This window comes from Balearica regulorum, chromosome 2 (genome assembly GCF_011004875.1).
Source record: "Balearica regulorum gibbericeps isolate bBalReg1 chromosome 2, bBalReg1.pri, whole genome shotgun sequence".
Taxonomy (NCBI): Eukaryota; Metazoa; Chordata; class Aves; order Gruiformes; family Gruidae; genus Balearica; species Balearica regulorum.
The window spans coordinates 47439184-47460115 of NC_046185.1; the positions used below are offsets into that span (position 1 = coordinate 47439184).

General features: G+C 38.9%; 1 protein-coding gene across 3 annotated transcripts in view; it reads right to left on the reverse strand.

The window, feature by feature from the left end:
• Positions 1–20932, reverse strand: part of ASXL3 (ASXL transcriptional regulator 3) — a 136327-nt gene that overhangs the window by 103958 nt on the left and 11437 nt on the right. For 2 of the 3 annotated variants that reach the window (XM_075744155.1, XM_075744157.1), the window contains exon 2: positions 6799–6881. In XM_075744155.1, coding sequence (XP_075600270.1) covers positions 6799–6881 — 83 coding nt within the window. Of the gene's footprint in view, positions 1–6798; positions 6882–8679; positions 8744–20932 lie in introns of all 3 variants that reach the window. The other variant, XM_075744156.1, reaches the window with a different exon arrangement.

Sequence of the window (20932 nt, forward strand, 5' to 3'; positions counted from 1 at the left end):
TAACATGTCACTTTGGAGCTGAAGACAGACCCTGCACGGATCATGTGTTTTATTCCATTGATGACTCCGCTCAGCAGTTCCAAGTGGGTTTAATTCTGGCTAACCCACTAGTTTAGTATTTCTGCACAAAGTGTGTAAATCTAGTAAGAGTGTCTTGAGATTTATTAGGGTCATACTTTGCTGCTTTCCTAGGATCAGAAGACTTAATATGTTATGATATCATTCATGATAGATATTATCAACACTGTGCAGTGCAGAAAAAACGGCACTATTGCCAGTGCCAGTGGCAAGCATCTCTTCTTAGTGTTCTGAAAGACTACTGCCACAACAATAAATCAATAGATAGCTTAATCTTGTGTAGCAAAAGACAAAATATGCAGAGAAAAAAAGGAGTGAGGACTGATGGCGTAATTCTCCTAGTTGAAATGAAGAGCCAAAAAGAAACATCAAGATAAATAAGTTTAAGATTCCTACTGGAAAATGAAAAACAGAATGAGACAAAGGGGTTTTTTTTAACCTCTTCTGTGAATTACCTGAACAGAATAATCAAAGTTACTTGACAGTACAGAGGTCAGTTACTCTAGCTGAATAGCAAAAATACTATGAAATTATCCTGTTCCAGAGTTCACAGTCCTGAGTCAAATGGAAGAGGAAAGCAAATAGCTAGCATAGCTGTGGGCTACCGTTTTAGTCCAAAAAATTGTCCCATTTTGAAAGTTTATTGGCTTTTAACTTGTACTGAGAATCTTTGGCTTTAATCTTATCCAGACAAGTGAATTTCCCAGCCTCACCAAGCAAAGGAGAAAGGGAACTACAGCGAGCCAAGACACAATCTAGGCTTATTAGCATCAAACATTTATCAGAATTTGGCTGGATATTCTCCCCTAGGACTCAAACAATATGTATGGCCCAAGCACTGCAAAGTGATCTAAAAAAATTCATAGAAAAACATAGATCAAGGGATATGCTAGTTTATTCCTCTAGTTCAAGACAGGATCAACCAAATCTACATAATTTCTGACAGACACATATCTAAACTGGTTTTAGAGAGATCTAGAGATCTCTCACGACTCCCTCAGAGCTCAATTATACATGTTAGAAGAAAAAAAAAATCTCGTACTATCTAATCAAAATCATTTCTTGCTACAATTTAAAGGCCTTATTTCTTGTCCTGTCCATATCAGATATGCAGGGTAACTTATTCCCTTACTATTTTTCCTATCTTTAACGTAATAGAAGACTTACTGTGTCTAAATTCAATCTTCTCTTCCTTAATCCAAACACCTAATTCATAACAACTTCTGTCTTATTTTTATCTCTCTGATAACTTTAAACAGTCTTCAATTAGTCCTCTCCTTCATAGAATCGTAGAATGGTTAGGGTTGGAAAGGACCTCAAAGATCATCTAGTTCCAACCCCCCTGCCATGGGCAGGGACACCCTCCACTAGACCACATTGCCCAAAGCCTCATCCAACCTGGTCTTAAACACTTCCAGGGATGGGGCTTCCACAACCTCTCCGGGCAACCTGTTCCAGTACCTCACCACTCTCACAGTAAAGAATTTCTTTCTAACATCTAAGCTAAATCAACCCTCCTTCAGCTTGAACCCATTACACCTCGTCCTGTCACTACACTCCCTGATAAACAGTCCCTCTCCATCTTTCCTGTAGGCCCCTTCAGGTACTGGTAAGCCGCAATTAGGTCTTCCCGGAGCTGCCTTTTCTCCAGGCTGAAGAATCCCAACTCTCTCAGCCTGTCCTCATAGGAGAGGTGCTCCAGCCCTCCGATCAGCTTCGTGGCCCTCCTCTGGACTCGCTCCAACAGCTCCATGTCTCTCCTGTACTGGGGCCCCCAGAGCTGGACGCAGTACTCCAGGTGGGGTCTCACAAGAGCGGAGTAGAGGGGCAGGATCACCTCCCTCGACCTGCTGGTCACGCCTCTTTTGATGCAGCCCAGGACATGGTTGGCTTTCTGGGCTGCAAGTGCACACTGCTGGCTCATGTTGAGCTTCTCATCAATTAATACCCCCAAGTCCTTCTCCTCAGGGCTGCTCTCAATCCATTCCTCGCCCAGCCTATAGTCGTGCTTGGGATTGCGCTGACCCACGTGCAGAACCTTGCACTTGGCCTTGTTGAACTTCATGCGGTTTGCACGGGCCCACCTCTCCAGCCTGTCAAGGTCCCTCTGGATGGCATCCCTTCCCTCCAGCGTGTCAACCACATCACACAGCCTGGTGTCGTCGGCAAACTTGCTGAGGGGGCACTCGATCCCACTGTCCATGTCGCCGACAAAGATGTTGAACAGTGCCGGTCCCAGTAGCGACCCCTGAGGAACGCCACTCGTCACCGTTCTCCACTTGGACATTGAGCCGTTGATCACAACTCTTTGAGTGCGACCATCCAGCCAATTCCTTACCCACCGCGTGGTCCATCCATCGAATCCATGTCTCTCCAATTTAGAGACCAGGATGTCGTGCAGGACAGTGTCAAATGCCTTGCACAAGTCCAGGTAGATGATGTCAGTTGCCCTTCCCTTATCCACCAACACTGTAACCCCATCATAGAAGGTCACCAAGTTTATCAGGCATGATTTGCCCTTAGTGAAGCCGTGTTGGCTGTCACCAATCACCTCCTTGTTTTCCATGTGCATTTCATGAAGGTGCAGTGCCTCAAACAGAAGGGAATAGATACGCTACTCCTCCTGGTCCTACAGGCAATTTCTGGGTAATGGCAAAATAGGGCAAAACCAAGGATGGTACCAGGTCAGAGTTTAATATAGCAATAAAACCAGGAGAATTAGAGAGAGAATCTTTTTTCTGTAAGAATCAGCAAAAATTTTTAAAACACATGACCTATTTAACTATCCCCATTATGACCATGTGGGCACCTCTTGGGAAAAGAAAGACACAGGGACAAAGAAGCATCTGGCAATTTCCTGGGACTGTGTTAGGAACAAAAATCCTTGAACAGAAGATGTAAAAAGCAGTTAGGAAGGAAGGCAGCACTAGGTTCGACTTGAACTAGTGGGGAACAAGCAGCTGAAAACATTGAGTGTTCATGAAGGGATGATTCTTCATTTTTAAGAAAATAAGAGAGAACACAAAAAGAAGAAAATGAGCTTCAGGAAATTAAACTTCAGCAAACTCACCTACCCACCCACCATGCACAAAGACATTTCTGTAAGTACACCAAGGAACAGGAAACTGGCTTGCTCTTCCATGAAGGGGTGGCACTGAGCACTCACACCAAAAGCACAGGAACACTAGTGCCTTTTCTTTGTTGACACCTAATGACACTAAACTTAGAAGGGCTGCGTGCATGGTGAAAGACAAGACTACATGTTAAAGAAATCTTAATAAATTTGAGAAACGGTCTGCTGAAGACCTGAATACAATGCAGTAAGGGAAATTCTAGAGCTTAACAGGAATAAGTAACAGCAAAAATACAAGATGGAGAACAACTAGCAGCAGCACAGTGGAAAAGGAACACTGAGGCTAGAGTGGATCATACTCTGCCTAGTAGTCTATGTCACACTAGCAAAATCAGCAAAATCTCATGCTAGGATGCATAAAGAGCAGGTTGTGAGTCTAGAAATTTACAATGGGACAGGGAATTGTTTTCAAAAGAACAGGACAGTGGAAGCTAGGAAGGAAAATCCAGAGCACTGTGCACTGGAGCAAGCTGCTGTCTCTCGTCTTTGTAAAGAGATTTCAGTGTCCAGGACTGTTGCCCTGACACTGTTCGCTATCAGCACAGGCATGAATGTAAAATAAATACTTCTCCATTCTCCTCCCCACTCCCAGAAGAAAACCATATATTTTCTACATCCCAAAAAGGTTTGCCGTATAAGTTTTTACTCCTTCTGGGAAACAGAACTGCCTGCTGACCATTTTACAGCCAACCATTATAACAGGAAAGATATTAAAAAAAAAATAAAAATTGAGCTGTACATTTCCCAAGATATAGGAAACTGGGTAGGTATATAACTTCTCACAGGATATGTCAGTAAGTTTTTATTTTAATTTCTAACATATATCGGCTTTGTAACTTTGGAATTTTCCTCCTATTGTATTTAATTATTTGAGTAATAAAAAAATAAACGTGCAACTTGATGTCTTTATTGCAAACAAAGGAAAGAAGAGGCTGAATAGTCTGACAGTGTCTTTTTAAAGATTACACATAATGACAATGAGATTGCTGAAAATCATATGTTATTCACTCAGATTTACTACCACAGCAAAAAGCTTTAGATTAATTAATGCTGCAATATAGTTGAAAATTCACTAAGCCTATTAATCTTGTTCATCTATAAATGGAACAGTAGAGAGGAGAATTTTTGAAGAACTTCATTTAGGATTGCCAAGGTTCTAACCAACAATGATAATCAGTATAAAGGAATAAGTAAAATATATTAAAGTAGTAACATATTGCTGGTACAAGTTCAGACTTGAAGAATACACAAATCAATACAGAATAAAATATGCTAGTGCCATTCTATTGCTTGCAACCAGATGATTGCACATCATAAATTTACATCCCTTGCTCATCTTAGCTGGCTGCAGCATAGATACCAGGAAAGATTATCTTTAGTCCCAGCAAGGTACCATACTGGCAGAAACGTACTGAAAGAAATTGCAGAGCTGGATGAAGTAAATGCGAGACTCTAAATTCAAGGACTGTGAAAACAAAACATTGCTTACACACACAGGCCCAATCAACAAATATGTGCATGAAGTCAAACATCTTATCGGCTCCTATTAAGACTTAGGCACTCAAATAACTTTGCAGGTTTGTGCCTAATCAGTTCAAATGCAGCGGAAACACAACTTTTACATGAAATCAGAAGTTAAATGAGAATCCAAATACTTCAAAAAAAATCAATACAGAATCAACATTTTTTTGTTTTTACAAATACAGAATTTAGAATTTTTAGGCTAATCAGTTTAGGATGACCTAGCCTGTAACGTAGTACAATATTTCAAGTAAGGAGTAAAGAACATTGAATTTTATCCTCAGTTATCTAGATACTCATGACCACGTATGGCATCCTGCAATCTACTACACATTCACACATACCTGCACATACCATACCACGAATAAAAATCAGAATGAATCTGAATTTCCTTCCTATTTCCCTGTAATTCTGTTTCTTAGTAACTGAAGAAATGAAAGATCTAGCTTTGAACCTCTTTAAAGGAATATTTTATTATTCATTCTGCAGCAATTAAAAAGGACTTCTATATTTTCTATAATTAAATCATAAAAATGCTGCCTTCACTCCCTCCCATAGGTTTTGCAAACAAAATTTTATTCATGTACTGTTCACAGGAAAAGGAATTTTTAAAATTACAAAGAAATGCTATTAACACGCATGTGAGCCTCTCCCATGCAGTTGTCTCATATCACAAGACGCAAGAAGAAGCAAGCAATCTATTCACTGCTGTGAGAAACAGTATCTTAATAAAAACAGATTTTCAAAGTTGGGTTTTCTTGCTTTTTTGCTGTTATTGTATGCAAATCCTTGCAGCATAACACACGTTTGGACATTAATTTTAAAAATTTTTCATCCCTTTGTTTTCTTGGCATCATTGCCAAATATACTTGAAGCAATTTCTTGACAGGAACTAAAGCATTTTATATCTGTAAAAGGCGGCAAATTCAACTTTGTCTTGCATACCATCTCTTTTGCAATTTTACCAAAATACAGTTATTATAAGCATGTTATGAGGCTACCAACAAAGCACTGCATGATTATGTAGTGCAAATGGTCACGCACAGTATTCTGTTTCTTAGAAACAACAGTGAATTCAGTAAAAATATGTCCTGTGGTGACTTCTGGTTCACCAGAATAAACTCAGAAGTAACAGACATAATGTGTTACTACTCCTCTACATGGACTTTGAAGTTCTGTTGTCCTAGAGTTTAGGTTCCACACTAAAAGAATATAATTAAAATAAAAGCAGATGTCTCCCTTTGCTTTAAGATGGCAACAAGTCTTAAACAATTTAGAACAGAAATTTTTTAATATAACATTTAAAGAAGAAACTGCATATTTAGGAGACCCCCACTAACCAACCAGTTTTTCCTTAACTTATTTTATTTCATGCCCAAGATTCCACCTGCAGGTCACTAGAAGACCTACCAAGTAGTCAGTCACCTTTGAGGAACAAGAAACTGCATGCCCATCTGAACCAGGAGTCAACGGAAGACAACTGTTGATTTCCATAAGTTCTGGATAACCCACTTGTCCCCTAACAGCTTAATGGTTATAGTTGAAATCTACATCCAACGTACATTGTTATTAAGCAACTCAGTATCCAACCTCTGCAGACACACAGACTAGTTCCCAGTGTTTGAACAGCCCTCTCCTTCCATTCCCAATTCTCTATCGGCACAAGCAACAGCAGCATGTCGTAACAGTGACTTAACTGCCAGACCACAAACACAAGTGAGAGAAGGAGCGCATCTAGCTCCATCTCACACTTTCTCCATGCACAAGGTTGCAGAGGCAACCCAGTTGTCAAGCTTTGGTGCTTAAGCAAAAATCACGCTGTCTTTCTAGAGGAAGGCCATTGGACTGGAGCTGGCCCACAGACTCCTTTTGGAAGGTACGTAAGTTAAGACAGTCACTAACCATTTTAAAAGCCTTTAACTAACAAACAAAAAAAACCCATCAGCTATATTTCCCACTTTGGTACTGGAAATCAATTCAGCCATTAACCAGCACTTTATGTTTTATAAAGATTATATACCACTCCTAGATGAGAGTGCAAAAATACAGAACATATAAACACTGACCTTGTTTCTTTTAACCCTTCTTTCTGAATGACTTCCAGTATTTGTTTTGCAGTCATTGGTGAGTTGGGGTACTTTTCCAATGCCTGAAAAGAAATAAGAAGCGTGTAAGTGACAAGACACAGCTGTCCTGGGAATCTGAGAGGTTATGCGATCATGCAGTTTTTATGTAGTCATTTGTGAAAGGCAGGGAACAGCAGTGTTGAGACTGGAGTCCTCTGTCTGTTGGAAGGCCAGATACAGTCCAGGAAACTGCAGCAAGAATAAGATTTACTTGCTGCTTTTGTGCATCATCTACTACATCTGCCCGGGAAAAATTCTTACCAGGTTCCAAATAAAAGAGTTGAAATATGCAACTAATTTTATGACACAGCAATGGAGTTTCTTTCAGGCAGAAGGGGGAAAAAAAAAAAAACCCCAGACAGAGAGACAGCTAGTCTTCTTTTTTGATTTTTATTACTTTACAACTATTTGAGGTCATTTGCATATTCTACACTTAGGTTTTGTCATGACCTCGGGAACAAAACTGGCTAAAACCTTCCATTTGTGGAGCAGGAGCTACTGCAAGAATTGACAGAGATAGGTTTCAATTTTAAAATGCTTTTTGTTTCTAAAAACAACAAAAATGAAGGAGTCAGAACAGTCACAACACACAAGATGCTACATGACAGAGTGCAGTATATTTTTCCAGTTCAGCTCAGTTTTCCACTCCTTTGCCTTTTCCAATTGAGCCCAAAGTAACCCACTCCTCTTTCCAGATACAACCATCTTGTACAGATTTTTCTGGTTTTCCGCTTCCTTTTTTGTCCCCATCAGTTTTAAGCTGTTAAACAAAGAGCCACTCTTTTGCTCATGTAAAGTGCCAGACTGACAGCCCTGAAAAATGAAACCTTTCAATCAGCAGTAAAAGGTGCAGCACAGGCCATGGCAATCAAGCTTCCCAGAGCATCTTGCCAACATCTCTCAGCCAGAACTTGCATTTCTACCGTGGGTCAATAAGAAATCAGTTTGGTCTCCAAATTCATCCGATCCTGAGCTTCTCTCTAGTAGTTACCAAATGATGTCAATTGTGAAAGTAGCTATTATTATGTGGATACCTGTCCACTAGGAACTAGAGACACCACCACATCGTATCATGCAAGTCATCAGACTGTGAAGGGTGCTAGCCAGGGCTGTAATTCAAGCAGCTCACGTAAAGCCAAAGCCTTCTCCCTCCCTACAACTTGACCAGCTCAGCCCTCTCCTGACATTTTACAGTTCTAATTTACTGCCTATTCTCCCCTTTCACAGCCAAAACACAGTTTACCAAATCCTTCAGTTCTTTGTTACACGAGCTTTGTATCCTTTATCTTTCCACAAAGGAAAATGCAGAAGTGAGGGCTGCACTAGAAAGGTCTGGTAGCTGAACTGAGATTATCTCATGTACATCAATAGGCAAGATTCAAAAGGGACCTGTCAGGAAAGGAAAACCAAAAGGTGATTTGAAAGGAGAAAAAAGAGTGGGTAGGAAAGAGTACGGCAATGAGTAAGGACAGAAGGAACTGCACAGGGCTGGGAAAAGGGCCATTGCACAGCAAGGGAAGAGAAATGATACGATGTATTAGTGACAGAACCACAATGACACATTGGAAAAATGACAATGCATATAAAGATTAAGACTAGGATGAGAAAAGATTAATGGGTGTGGAGAGACAAAAATGGAAACTTTAACCTTCAGAAAGAAGACAAAGGACAAGGTAAACTGAGAATACACCAAAATAAAGGGAAAAGAACTGAACTGGGAACATTCCAGAGGGAAAACTGGAAAGGACAGAAGAGGAAACTACACTGTACTGGACACGGCTATGAAGGAAACTGTGTGCACTTGAAAGTGGGGTTACTCACTGTGGAGGAATCCCTGTTTCTCTTCCTGAGTACAGGCCCCTCAGCACACCTGGGCAGCTCCTCCCTGCAATTGAGAAAATTTGGGTAGCCCTGTCCCCTTCTCTACGACATCACATCCTACTCTATAAAGTCAGTAAAAGTGCCAAGTATTACCATGTGATTTTGACAATAATGGGAAGGAAACAATAAAGCTACGCAAACATCAGAAGTCACCCTGTTCTGGACAATGGGAGAAGGAAGAGCAGTTTGTGCTGAGGAAGCTGCACTGAACTGGTTGTGGAAACAATGGCCAAACATATGGATACGGAAGATCTTCTTCACCAAACAACAATGAAACCAACAAGCAGGATGCATAACACCGCTACAGAAAGTTTAATCAAACCCACAAGGCAGATCTCAAATACCATTGTATGAAGTGAACACATTCAGAGTATAATGACAAACTGAAATGCAGAGTATGTTAGACAGGCTGAAAGTGCTGGAGCAAACAATTGCCCATTGTGTGGACTTGTTTTATGCCAGGCATGTAGAGTGGGCTGCAGGTCATAGACCCCATGAATTTAATTCTGTTCATCTTACCCTTTAAACTCTTTAAAGCCTGTTACTTACAGAACTGTTCATACCCTAACTGAAAAGCATTAATTCTCCAATTCAAACACTGCCTAAGTTGAAAATCCAGTTATTCTGTACCTGATTAAGTTTTCTTCATCAGAACAAAGATTAATTTAGCAGAGAACCTTAGTAAGGATGTTTTTCTCTGCCCCTCCCACCATGCTATTGTGCCCCCCTCCCCCCCATTTTTAACCTAACCATTCATCACAATAAGAAAACAAAAATAATTACTTGTAAAAACATTGTAGTGATAATATCATTTTCTTCCCCCAGTTATGGAAAACAGCATCAGAGTATTATTTAAGAGTCTGTGAGCTAATGAATACACTGAACTGAAAATTGCACTAGTGTCTCTTGCCTCTGTATCTCACCATTAACACTGCTAAAAGCCTGCAATCCCTTTTGCATTTCTAAGACTTTTAAAAATAATATTAGAAATTCAAACTGAATTACTAACTGTGCCTTAAGGCAAATAAAATACTAAAATGCAGTAGCATAATTAAGTCGTAGACTTCTTGGTCAGAAAAAGTAGTGCACATCAGGGGAGGAAGCCTTTATCTGTTTTAAAATCTTTCTCCTTCCTCCCACTCCATCCACCAACACTCGTATCATATATGGGCAGTGACTAATAATGCTGAAATTAAAACATGCCAGAGTACTGTCATGAAGAGTATGATTGTTTCGATGTATTTTTTTAAGAAGGACAATAGCAGAAGAATGGTTTGCACTGACTGCAACCTCTATCACAGAGAATCAAATATGCTCTATTTATTTCTGCCATTCAACCACAGCCATAAAAAGGGACAGCCGCTAAATAACTGGGACAAATAATTTGATACCCATCAGGAAAATCTCGAAGAGAAGAGAAGTTGTCATTGCACTGAACACATTCTTGGTGTTCATTCAAACCCTGGTTAATGGCTTAAAGAGAAGATGACTCAGATCCTACCAAGCACAGTGGAAATCAAACCTCCCAGCAAATGGTAGCAGCATGACAAACTGTTATGTTTGTATCACCTACACGTATCAACCCACAACTTCAGAGATATTAAATAATTACACAGATGCCACAAACACATACATTCCTGGTTTCATTGGAAAAGTCATGTTAGTTATATGGGACAAGAAGAAATCCAAATTCCTTTTCTCAACATGGCATCTGTCATCTTCTGTGCATCGACAACTGCTCAAAAAATCAGTTACCACACTGGGGAAAAATACTTTCCAGTGAACTGTCAGCGAGAAAACTCTGGAGCAAAGACACTCATCTTTGCATAAGAGACAAATCCTGAATGCTCAGCTCACCTACAAAATCAGAAGAGAACCTCTATATAATTGATGGAATGATTAGTTTAATTTATACACACAGCTGCTTGTGACTACCTGAATCAGATCTGCTCAATCGTTTGCATTTCAGCCGCTAGAGGGAACAAAAGCAGAGGGACAGCATGAAGAAAGGCGAACGAAAGTCGGCCTTCTAGCCACCCATAAACGTCCCTGGCAGCCACTACTCCTGCAGCTATCAGTTATTTTGCTGGCAGAAGATGATTCTTCTAAACAAGAACCAAGTGTGGTCTGATATTGTGATGTGGTCCAAAAGCAGCAGACAGATCAGTCTAGTGGGCTTGCTGATGCTGGTTGTGTGGCCAGAGTACAGATAGTGGGAACCGGCCAGAGCCTCTTCCACTTCTGGAAGCTGCCTGCAGGGTTCTGAAGGTCAGATAGCTGACAAAAATCAGGATCATTTTATCACATCTGCTTGGTGAAACTATAGGCTGAGCCACTACTCACAAACTGAAATCTTTAGAACATTATTTAAATAATTCAGGAGGCGAAAGAGGAACAGTACAGTTATTGCCAGTGCTCCCACTCAACAGCTAAAATACAAGTCAGGCTGAACTGCACAAAAGACAATCTTCACTGCACAAGGACAGCAGGGTGAATAAAAGAACAGAAAAATTACTTTCCTTCTCTGAAGCAGAAAATATATCATATTTTCTAGCCACTCATTACAAAATTAATGAATTGAAAGATGGAGTCCCAAACAGAGTATAAGAACAGCATCCTGAAAAAAAATCCAGCATTGTCTTTTCCAGCTGCTTGTGTGAGGTTAACAGGAGGACTGATTTCTATTGTGGGAAAAGCCCCACTCAAATCTTTTGTATTCATTTTTGATTTACGGCTTTAGTCATTGGGGAATTACCAGCAGCCTGGTAAAAGTTCAAAGCCCTTTGTGTGAAGAAAGATGGGTAAATGGTTAGGAGAGGAGGGTAGGGTAGAGTACAGAGTGGGAGAAGAAAGGAAGTCCATAGAGATGGATGAAGAGGAGAAAACAGCAAAAAGATTGAGAGGAGAGAGGGTACACAACACATGAAAAAGAGGAAAGAGGGATGAAAATAAGAAGGGATGGTGCACTACAACCTATTTTAACATAAGTTCTCAGATATTCATGGAGCTTTTTCTGATGGTGATTAAGAGAAAGGTAAAGAGAGTTTCCAAGTATTAAAATATTAAAAGAATTTGCAACAGGAGTAATAAGTCTCTTGGTAGGACTTTTGTCTTTGAGCAGTTGCAGTTACAATAAGGAAGTTATAAAAATCTGAGTAGAAGAAGGTGCATTTCATAAGACATGTCTTTCACGGTATGGTCCATACTATGAATTTGTCTCTGTAATCCACACATCACTACCGATAAGAAAGAAAAGTAAAATTGAGCAAGGAAAGGAACAAAGATGTAACATGAACAAGAAAGCAACACCTAAAAATACCCAAACCTGCTGAAATACATTAAGTTTTAACATCAGTTATGTGCATGCTTGCTAGTCCATAATTTTTTTTTAGGTTCAGAAGTAATGCTACTGACCTGTAGAGCTCAAATGGTTTAAAGTGCACCCAAAAAAACATTTTTCCCCAGCCCTTTTTCAGTCAAAAGCACTTTACAGGGAACAACTGGGAGAGTGTTTCCTGCAAGAGAATTTCTACTATAGAATTTGTTTGCAAGTTGGTCTGAAAATGCCTAGCTTTGCTAACCTGCCAGATAGGTAAGGCATTATCATCTCCTAAATGAACGAAAGAACAAGAAAGAAGCTGAATGGTTTGTTTGTTCATTCCATTGCTTTGACTGGCTGGTTTGAGGCTTGTTCTGAGATGTCTGGACTCTTTTATTGTTCTTTTTTAAAAATTTATTTATGATGTCATATTTTAAACTGAAAGGCAGCAACAGTGCTTCTGAAATTCCAAATAAACTGTACACTTGACATTTTGAATTCAAAAGAAATTAGATTACAGTTCAGTTAAAATTAAACATACAATTGTGTTATTCCTTTAAAAGGCACAAGCTCTAGCAGCAACAATATCTTGCCATTGCTAGTGGCCTCATACATCACACCAGAAAACGCAGGGTAAAGTTTTCAACCCTAAACAACTGACTTATAATAACTTATTGATCTGGTCTGACATACTGAAACAAAAGGAAACCTTCGTATTTCTCTCTTTACTAATGCAATCAGCCTGTCTGAGCAACCAGACTTGCTACCCCAGCATGGGATCCATTATTAGCAGCAAGATTACTAGTGATGACTTCAGTTCAAGCAATGGAGCATCCAGATTCTCAGAATGACTTCTCAATTCTGACAGTGCAGTCCAGCTCCAAACTTCTGCTTAGCCATGCAAGCCATACCTTTTCTTGCTTTCCATCACAATACCTCATTGCCTCTCGCTCTGCCCAGTCTTTCTCTACTCTCAAAGGGATACTCTCATCTTTTGAGGTGTTGCAATACCCCTAACTTCTGTATGTCCCACCTGTCCACATCCCTACTTTTCTTTCCTTGTCCTTACCACAGTACACTCCCACAGTATGTTCTTTTAAGTCCTCTACCTCCTGAAACATTAGCATATCCATACAGATGCAGTTCATTGCCATGGGTTCCCCAACCCCTCCCCCCCAGGTACACAAGTGCTGCCTAAGTAATCAGTACTGAATAGCTAGCTAGCAGCATGCTGTAGCTCTTAGGTGCTGACAGGACAAATTGTATTGTGAACCTCCCGCAGCTTGTAGACCATATTCTCTGCCTATTTAGTTTACAGTAGAAGTTTCAATTTCTGTATCAGCGCACCCAGCTGAAAAACATGGGTCAAAGCTGTTTACAACTACGAATCATTGTTGTAGGGAAGGGGCCAGGAGCAAAACACAGCTCTGCCACCCAAAAACATTACTGAAATCTGCACTCATTCGGTGACCACACAGGCCACGATCCTGAAATGTCTCTAATTCCAGCAGGGATAAAAATTCCCCTTTGGCATCTACCCCTGTACAAAATGAAGAGAGGCCATGCTCAGGTGTCTGGAACTAATGGAGCAGAATGGATATGAGACCCCTGTCAGCTGCTTTTATATTACAGATAACAGAGGAAAGAACTACCACCAGTGTGAATACATTCATCACTAAGGGAACAAGAAAAAAAAATACTAAGAAGCACCAAACCCCAAACATATTCATGTCCATATATGCTGTTTTCTCTATTGAAAGCTGATACAGATTTTTTTTTTCTGAGACACTGAAAAGTTTGCTGTATAACTTTTGTTTCAGCATAGTAAAATAAAAAAAAAAAAAAGAGTAAAACTTCCCAGAAAAATCAACAGAGAGAATGAGTGTGTGTTGGTTTTAAAAACCTTCATCGCTTAAATTCCTCAGGCAAATGTAATGTGTAAGGGTTACTTTTAATGTGAGAAATAAAATTCCTACTGGCTACTCTCTGAATGTACCAAATTTAACAGGAGGTGACAGTTATGCCGGTTTTCTTGCCATTGCTTTACTATCAGAGCTTATCTTGTTAGACAGTGTCCTAAAGATACAGACCTAAGATTTCCAGAAGGCAAAAAAGAAAACAAAAAAAAAAAGGAGGGGGAAAAAAAAGAGGATAGCAGAATACAAATAAAATCTTTTAATCTATGCACTCTACCTAAATATTCTTACATATTAGTTTCAGTCATTTTAAGTATTAATCCAGGTAAAACTCACCCACTAAAAGGATGAGACAAGTTTCATATTGCAACTGACATTGACTCCATTGATGCACCATGAATATATTTAACCAACCAAAAAGCACTTCTACCCATGTTACTAAAATATGGTCAATGACAGCAAACATAAAAATAAAACTGTAAAAATTATACTTCCATTTTAATTCTGTCAGATAGATGGCATGAAACTACCTCATTAAATTTACAGCACATTGATGCTTAGATGAAAAGCCAGTGGAAGTCGCATTTATTCTCTTAACTTCACAAGGCAAGTCCATAAACTTCAGAACTCAGTTGTTTGCTCTGTTCCTCATTCACGGGATGATACACAGCATCGCTACCTTCAAATTAATAAGCAAGCAGAGATGCAGAAAAATACTAAGAAACTTTCTTAGTAATTTTATCCCAGAAAGAAAGACCAGAATGTGTATAATGCATGGAAAACCTAGAAAAAAGTTCCTCAGAGGTTTACAGGAAGTGATAAAGCCGGAAAAATTTAAAGTCCCTTGCCATCATAGACACAACAAAAAGCCACTTTTGGTTTCTTGAGCCCAACTGTTCAAATACTGAAGGCAAAATGGAAATCCGAAATCTCCACAAAAGGAAATCTGACAAAAGCTTTCAGTTTGGTTTTGGTTGAGTTTGGGGTTTTTTTGGGGGGGTGTGTAGTGTTACTTGCCTGTTTGCTTGTTTTAAGTAGGAAAGTTATTTTTTCTTATCAGAACAGACAATACAAAAGAGTGTTAGAGAGTCCTTGGGTATTATGCAATTTTTTCCTTCCAAAGCTTGCACAATTATTTCACATCAGTTTTCATTAGTCTGAATCATGACATCATTGTGTAGAGAATAGAGTTCACTGGCACAACCCAGATCTGCTGCTTAAATTCCTCTGAGAGCAGATATGATAAGTCATGTTTTTGAACTAAAGAAATACAGCCTTCTCATAGAATGTGTAAAGAGAGAATTCTTTTGTTAGCTGTCAGTGGGATTTTGCTATCTCTGTTAAATATATAATGGTTAGTGTCATAACAAAGATCAGCCATCGTGTTATGGCATTTATCTTCATGAGTGAAGAGAGGAAGGGCTACTGTGATTTATTCCATCTCTCCTCATGAGACGATTAATGTCGTAAGAGATTAGTCTTCAGTACCGACTTGTACACAGAATAAAATACAGGGCTGGAGTGGGATGCTAGGCAGTTTTAATTGCCACAAGTTTGGAAGCCCACATTACTTACAGATGGCACAGTTGACAATTACTCATCTAAGATTTTCAAAAATAGGAGAATATTTTGCTGTTCACTAACTCATATCCATTTTGTGTCATTTATTTGTTCAGTCTTTATCAGTCTTTCCACACAGTCCTTTCCCCCATCTCATCACCTAAGTCCACCCACACTTGTCCTGTTAAATACACCATTTATTGCAGAATTGAAGTCAATACTGGTAGTTTACAGTGGTATGTGGTAGCATCTGTTTAAAGGTTTCAAAAATACACTATTTAACAACTATTACTAAGAAACATTTGTCACAATACAGGCAGATTAGAAAGAACATACAATGGCTCTGTATCTGTGTTTGTATTCCTCTACATAAACAAAACTCGGGATAGAAAGAGCAGCTTTCCTCAAGTTACATGCTCACTTCTTCCCAGGGACCTTGTAAAACAATCTGACCACCCTAAATTTAAGTTAATCATCTTTTAAAAGCCTATCACTTTGAAGAAATGCACACTGAATATTTTGTTTACATGCTCCCCACTCCTTATGAAAGAGAATACTTCAGTGAAAAAAACTTGATAAGCAAAAGTTCTGTTAAAGAGGGAAGAATTATTTTTCCCCCTAAATGGACCATGAATTGTATGTATTTTCTTAAATTCTCCTTCTCTGGATACTGCTAAATCACACCAAGCTAAGTAAACTTTAATCGTTGATACAAAAGTTTTTTCTGTTAAAACCAGCAATTCTTTACCATTGGTTTACATCAAATAGAACACATTATTACAAAGCTCTCACCACAAAGCCTTATCTTTATCTAGGCTTCTCAAGTATTGACTTAAACATTTTTATCAGTCTGTTAATCACATCCACATATAATGTGATCAGCAATTGAGACCAGCCCTGACAGTGAGACCAGCCAAATAACAGGGCAACATTATGGCAGGGAAGAAGTATCATGAAAGCTAAGGACATTTCTTATTGATGGTAAGTGGATAGGAGAGAAAAATCAATGGGTCCTCATCAGTACAGCTGTCTACCAACTGGATGCTGATTTTCCTTAGAGATTTAAACCAATAGGAGCAATTACTTGGCATATGTAAACAAATTCAATAGGACCTCCAGCCTATAAAGAAGAAAGGCAAACTGTGACTTCAAAACTGGAGTTCGTAAAGCAACAAAATGCTGATTGTTAAATCAACAGTTTGTAATCATATCTGAAACCAAAAATACAGAACATGTCTTCCCCCATGGGGGGAAATCCTGAAAATGTTCAGGATAATCTGCAATTGTTGTGAAGGCTCCAAACTCCTGAGCCTGCTTGAAGGCATTATTCCGAGCTACAAGACTGGCTGACCCCTCCAAGTCAAGCTGGACAAGCGCTGGCCAGGTTACAGTGAGAAATGGCCATCAGTCATACACATCACGCAACTACCATCACCAAACTCCAGAATCGCAACAAAGGAATTGGTCAACAGAAGGAATCACAGAGGATTTTATAAAGGAATATAAATACAGAGACTTCTCATAAAGCTAGGCTTCCTATTCAAGACAAGCTGCTATTTTTAAGGGACCTTAATATCATAGCATATTTCTTGTCCTAAGACCCCTCACCATACATTGAATAGATTCAACTGTTACCTATCAGGACGGTAACTGTAACCCAGGAAAAGCAAACAAAGATAATAAAACACGGCTGTTATACAGCATATTCAGTCATGTTCTTTATTCTTTTTCTATGAGCACCGACATAAATACACATGAGGATCTGCATTTTCCCGAAGTCACATCTCCTTGGCAAATGTAGCAGTAAAAATTGTCAGCTCCTAGGAAATGCTATTGGCAAATAAATTCAATGTCTATGGGGTTTACGCACATCATCTTAGATTTAATGTTTTAGAAGTTGATAATAATACATGTTTTAGCTATATCTTCCATTTGCCTCCAAAAATAGCTAGCAATAAGTGAACAGAGAAATAAAAACTGTTTTATGGAAAAGTTACACTGCCTCAATTTGGGCTTCCAGCATAACTACTGAACTCACACTGTACCTTTGAAACAATGAGAATTAGTAATGAGATTAGCCTTACAGTTCAAATCCAGGAATGCAGTCTTCCTTTAACTGTGCCAGAAAATCTCATCCAAACACATAAAATTACACTTAGGAGATTTACATGCTAAGTCCTCTGAGGTTAAAACAAAAATAAACCAAGGTACCCAGAATCACAATAAGAAAACTGCCACGGTCTCATATTCAACCATTACATCAGACTGACTTTTGGACATGGGAGATTCTAGGACATTTATATTTTTTTGCTGCTCTAGAAATAACCTGGGCGAGACAATTTGAAACCAATTCTGAAAATTCCAATAGGAGATCTTACTACCAAATGAATGAAAGAATATTTCAGAAGACAAATTGGTCTTTTCAATTATTTCAAAGGGAACTTATAATTTCATCAATACTCCTTTGGCTGAGATAGCCCATAATAGAACTTGTTCTAAAAATAAACAGAAGGCAACACAATCAAAACATAGTATTTCACTTCCAAGACAAAGGCCCTGTTTTTTACAGTGGAGAGAAGACAGAATTTTTTTCATCTTGGTATTTCATTGTTATAGTCTCAAAGTTTGAGAAGAATCTAAACCTGAAAGATGAATGTTTGGGTACTTTAGCTGGTTATCTAATTAAGTGAAATGGTGGCAAAATAAATAAATAAACAAATGAAATGCAATTTTATCCTAGAATTCGGAAGGGGTTTTTTTACTTATTCCTTTCATTGTCAGTCATAGATTATTTTTTTCCTCCCTTCAGTATATTTGCTATTCTACTTCTCATTGGTACAAGAACATCTCCATTTCTTCTTCATCGCTTCCCAATGCAGCACTATCATTTTTCTCCCCAGGTTTACACCAGTATCAACCAGGCACACGCTCTTTTCACCACATGACATACCAACAGACATAAACCCAGTTTCATTCTTTTCTACTAATCCCAGAAAATGTATGCAAGCACTCAAAAGTAATAAGCTTCATTACTATTATTATGTATGTATGTAGCACTTAAAACCTCATCTTTTTCAGAACATTAATCCTCAGAATGCTTTCCCCAGATCCCTTCCCTCCCCCTCCACACCCATATTTTTCTATAAAATTAACTCCAACATTTAAAAACACTTTAACTAAGACATGAAGCTTCTTGCCATAACAGCTCTAAGAATGCTGATAACAGAAAACAGGTGCAGTGATTTTTAATTTTTTTTAAAAAACCTCTCATTCTCTTTGCAGCTTTTTCAGAAGCATTTCCCAACTGCCATGCGTATACCAACCTCTGTTCTCTAGGCAGCCACTTTTGTAGATCTGGCTCAAAATGAAGACAGGAGCATTATTTTACTTAATTTAACATTACTTTAAATAGTTTGAAACATTCTCCTGCAGCTCAGATACTAATATAATAAGTTAGCATTATATTGCCAACTCCCCTGTTGAAATTACAGTATGAAGCTGAGTCTATCCTCATTAAGGATAGTTAAAATTGACAACACAGAGAAATTTTCTTTTTTTAATTATTTTTTTCATTTAACGGAAGTGTTAAAGATTTTGAGAATTATAGTAAGATGGGAATGTTTTGATAATGTGTCAAACAGTCTATCTCCAAAGTGGGTAACCTTACAAATTAATGGAGACAGAAGTGTTATCTTTTGCAACATAACAATTATTTCATTAGACATTAACCTACAAAGAAGTCTATCAGGTCCCTGAAGAAAAAAAAAAATCCCACTTAGGCCAAACTAATTTGACAGATTACAACATCTTAGATTTTTTTTGGTTGGTTGTTTTTTCTAAACAGATTAAAAGATGATAAGACAATGCTTTTCTGATCTAACTTCCAAAATCCATACAAAACATTCTTGATTGACTGCTTTGACTCTATAACTCCAAAAATTTTCTAGTTTCCCATCTTCTGCTGAAGTTTTCAATCTGTAGTTCACAGACCAGTTGAAAGACTACCTTTTTGGAGTCCGTGAAACACAATAGCTCAGATGATTGCTCAGACACTGACTTTATCAAGGCCTTTCACTTTGCCCACTCCTCTTAGTGCTTATCTCTTGCACAGTATCCTGTACTCTTCAGCCAGTCAAGCACCTGTTGGTTCACTTCTCCCACATTTATGATCTCTTTCATTGGAAAACTCCACAGACAGCCCTATGAGAGTCTCCTCCTTGAGTGCTGCTGCTGCTGTGGGCCTGGAGGATAAATCACCCACAATGGTTACAGTGAACATCAAACATTTACTGTGAAGTGCTGATGGTTACTGAGAAGTTCCTGTGGAGGTACTTGGTAAATGTGACAATCATCAGCAATGCATGTATACAGCATGCAGTAACTTGCGTGCCAGACTGATAAAAATCTCCAAATTTACGTTGTGAAGCCACAGCCCTCTAGTTCTTAAGTGCTTCTACAACTCTAAACAAGAGCATGTTTTAACATCACAAACACTTAGTGGGGCTCATCATTGTTGGAACACCATATCACAAAGAGCAGGAAAGATCCTTCTTTATAACTGCAGCATTCAAGCTAGCTTAAAGTAGTAATTCTGTTTTCTTTCACCATCTACTCTTTGGGGGCTGACCCCCATGCTCTAGAAACCACAGTATTCACTAACAGACTTTTACTAAGGACAAGGAGCATCAGTCCAAGACAAAGACATAGGGTTGGTTATCATCGACAAGTTCCTCTCAGTGACAGAGGAAATTGGCAGTGAGTCAGTTGATCCCTGAACACTGACTGGAGAAACAGCACTTCAGCACAAAGAATTTGATTTGCAAGATGAAACAACCACACAACTGCACTAATCCAAAAGCTGGGAGCAGTGTCTGTTTGTTGCTATTGCTAACTGTCTACCAAAAGGATGCTGGTGCTTGTTCTGGGCAGACCGAATGTCCCAGGCATGTAGGCTTGTTTCTACAATTCTCCCAGTCAGTCCCATAGGGCTGTAACCCAATACTTGACTTTTTTTTTTTTTTTTATATATATATATATGTATGTAAAATATTTGGGCTCTAAGTCAGGAATTCGAGGGACTGCATCAAAACATGCAATCCTTATTTTGTGCTTCCATCAAAGTTTTCCTACTGGGATACCTAGCAAAAAGCACTTCAGCTATTGCCCAGGAGACCACTGTTGGACTGTGATCTATATTCAAAGTCTCCAGCTGCATAGATGTACCGGGCAGGGTGAAGTGAATCATCACGAGAATCTCAGCACAATTTTAAAAGATTAGTAGCTTTATAAAAGATAGGTCATGATCTATACTACTGTTTCCCCTTTCTTTTCTACAATCTGGACTGATGGACCCAAGCACTTGCTGAACTGGCCAGCCGATTGTCTGACGTGTGCTTAA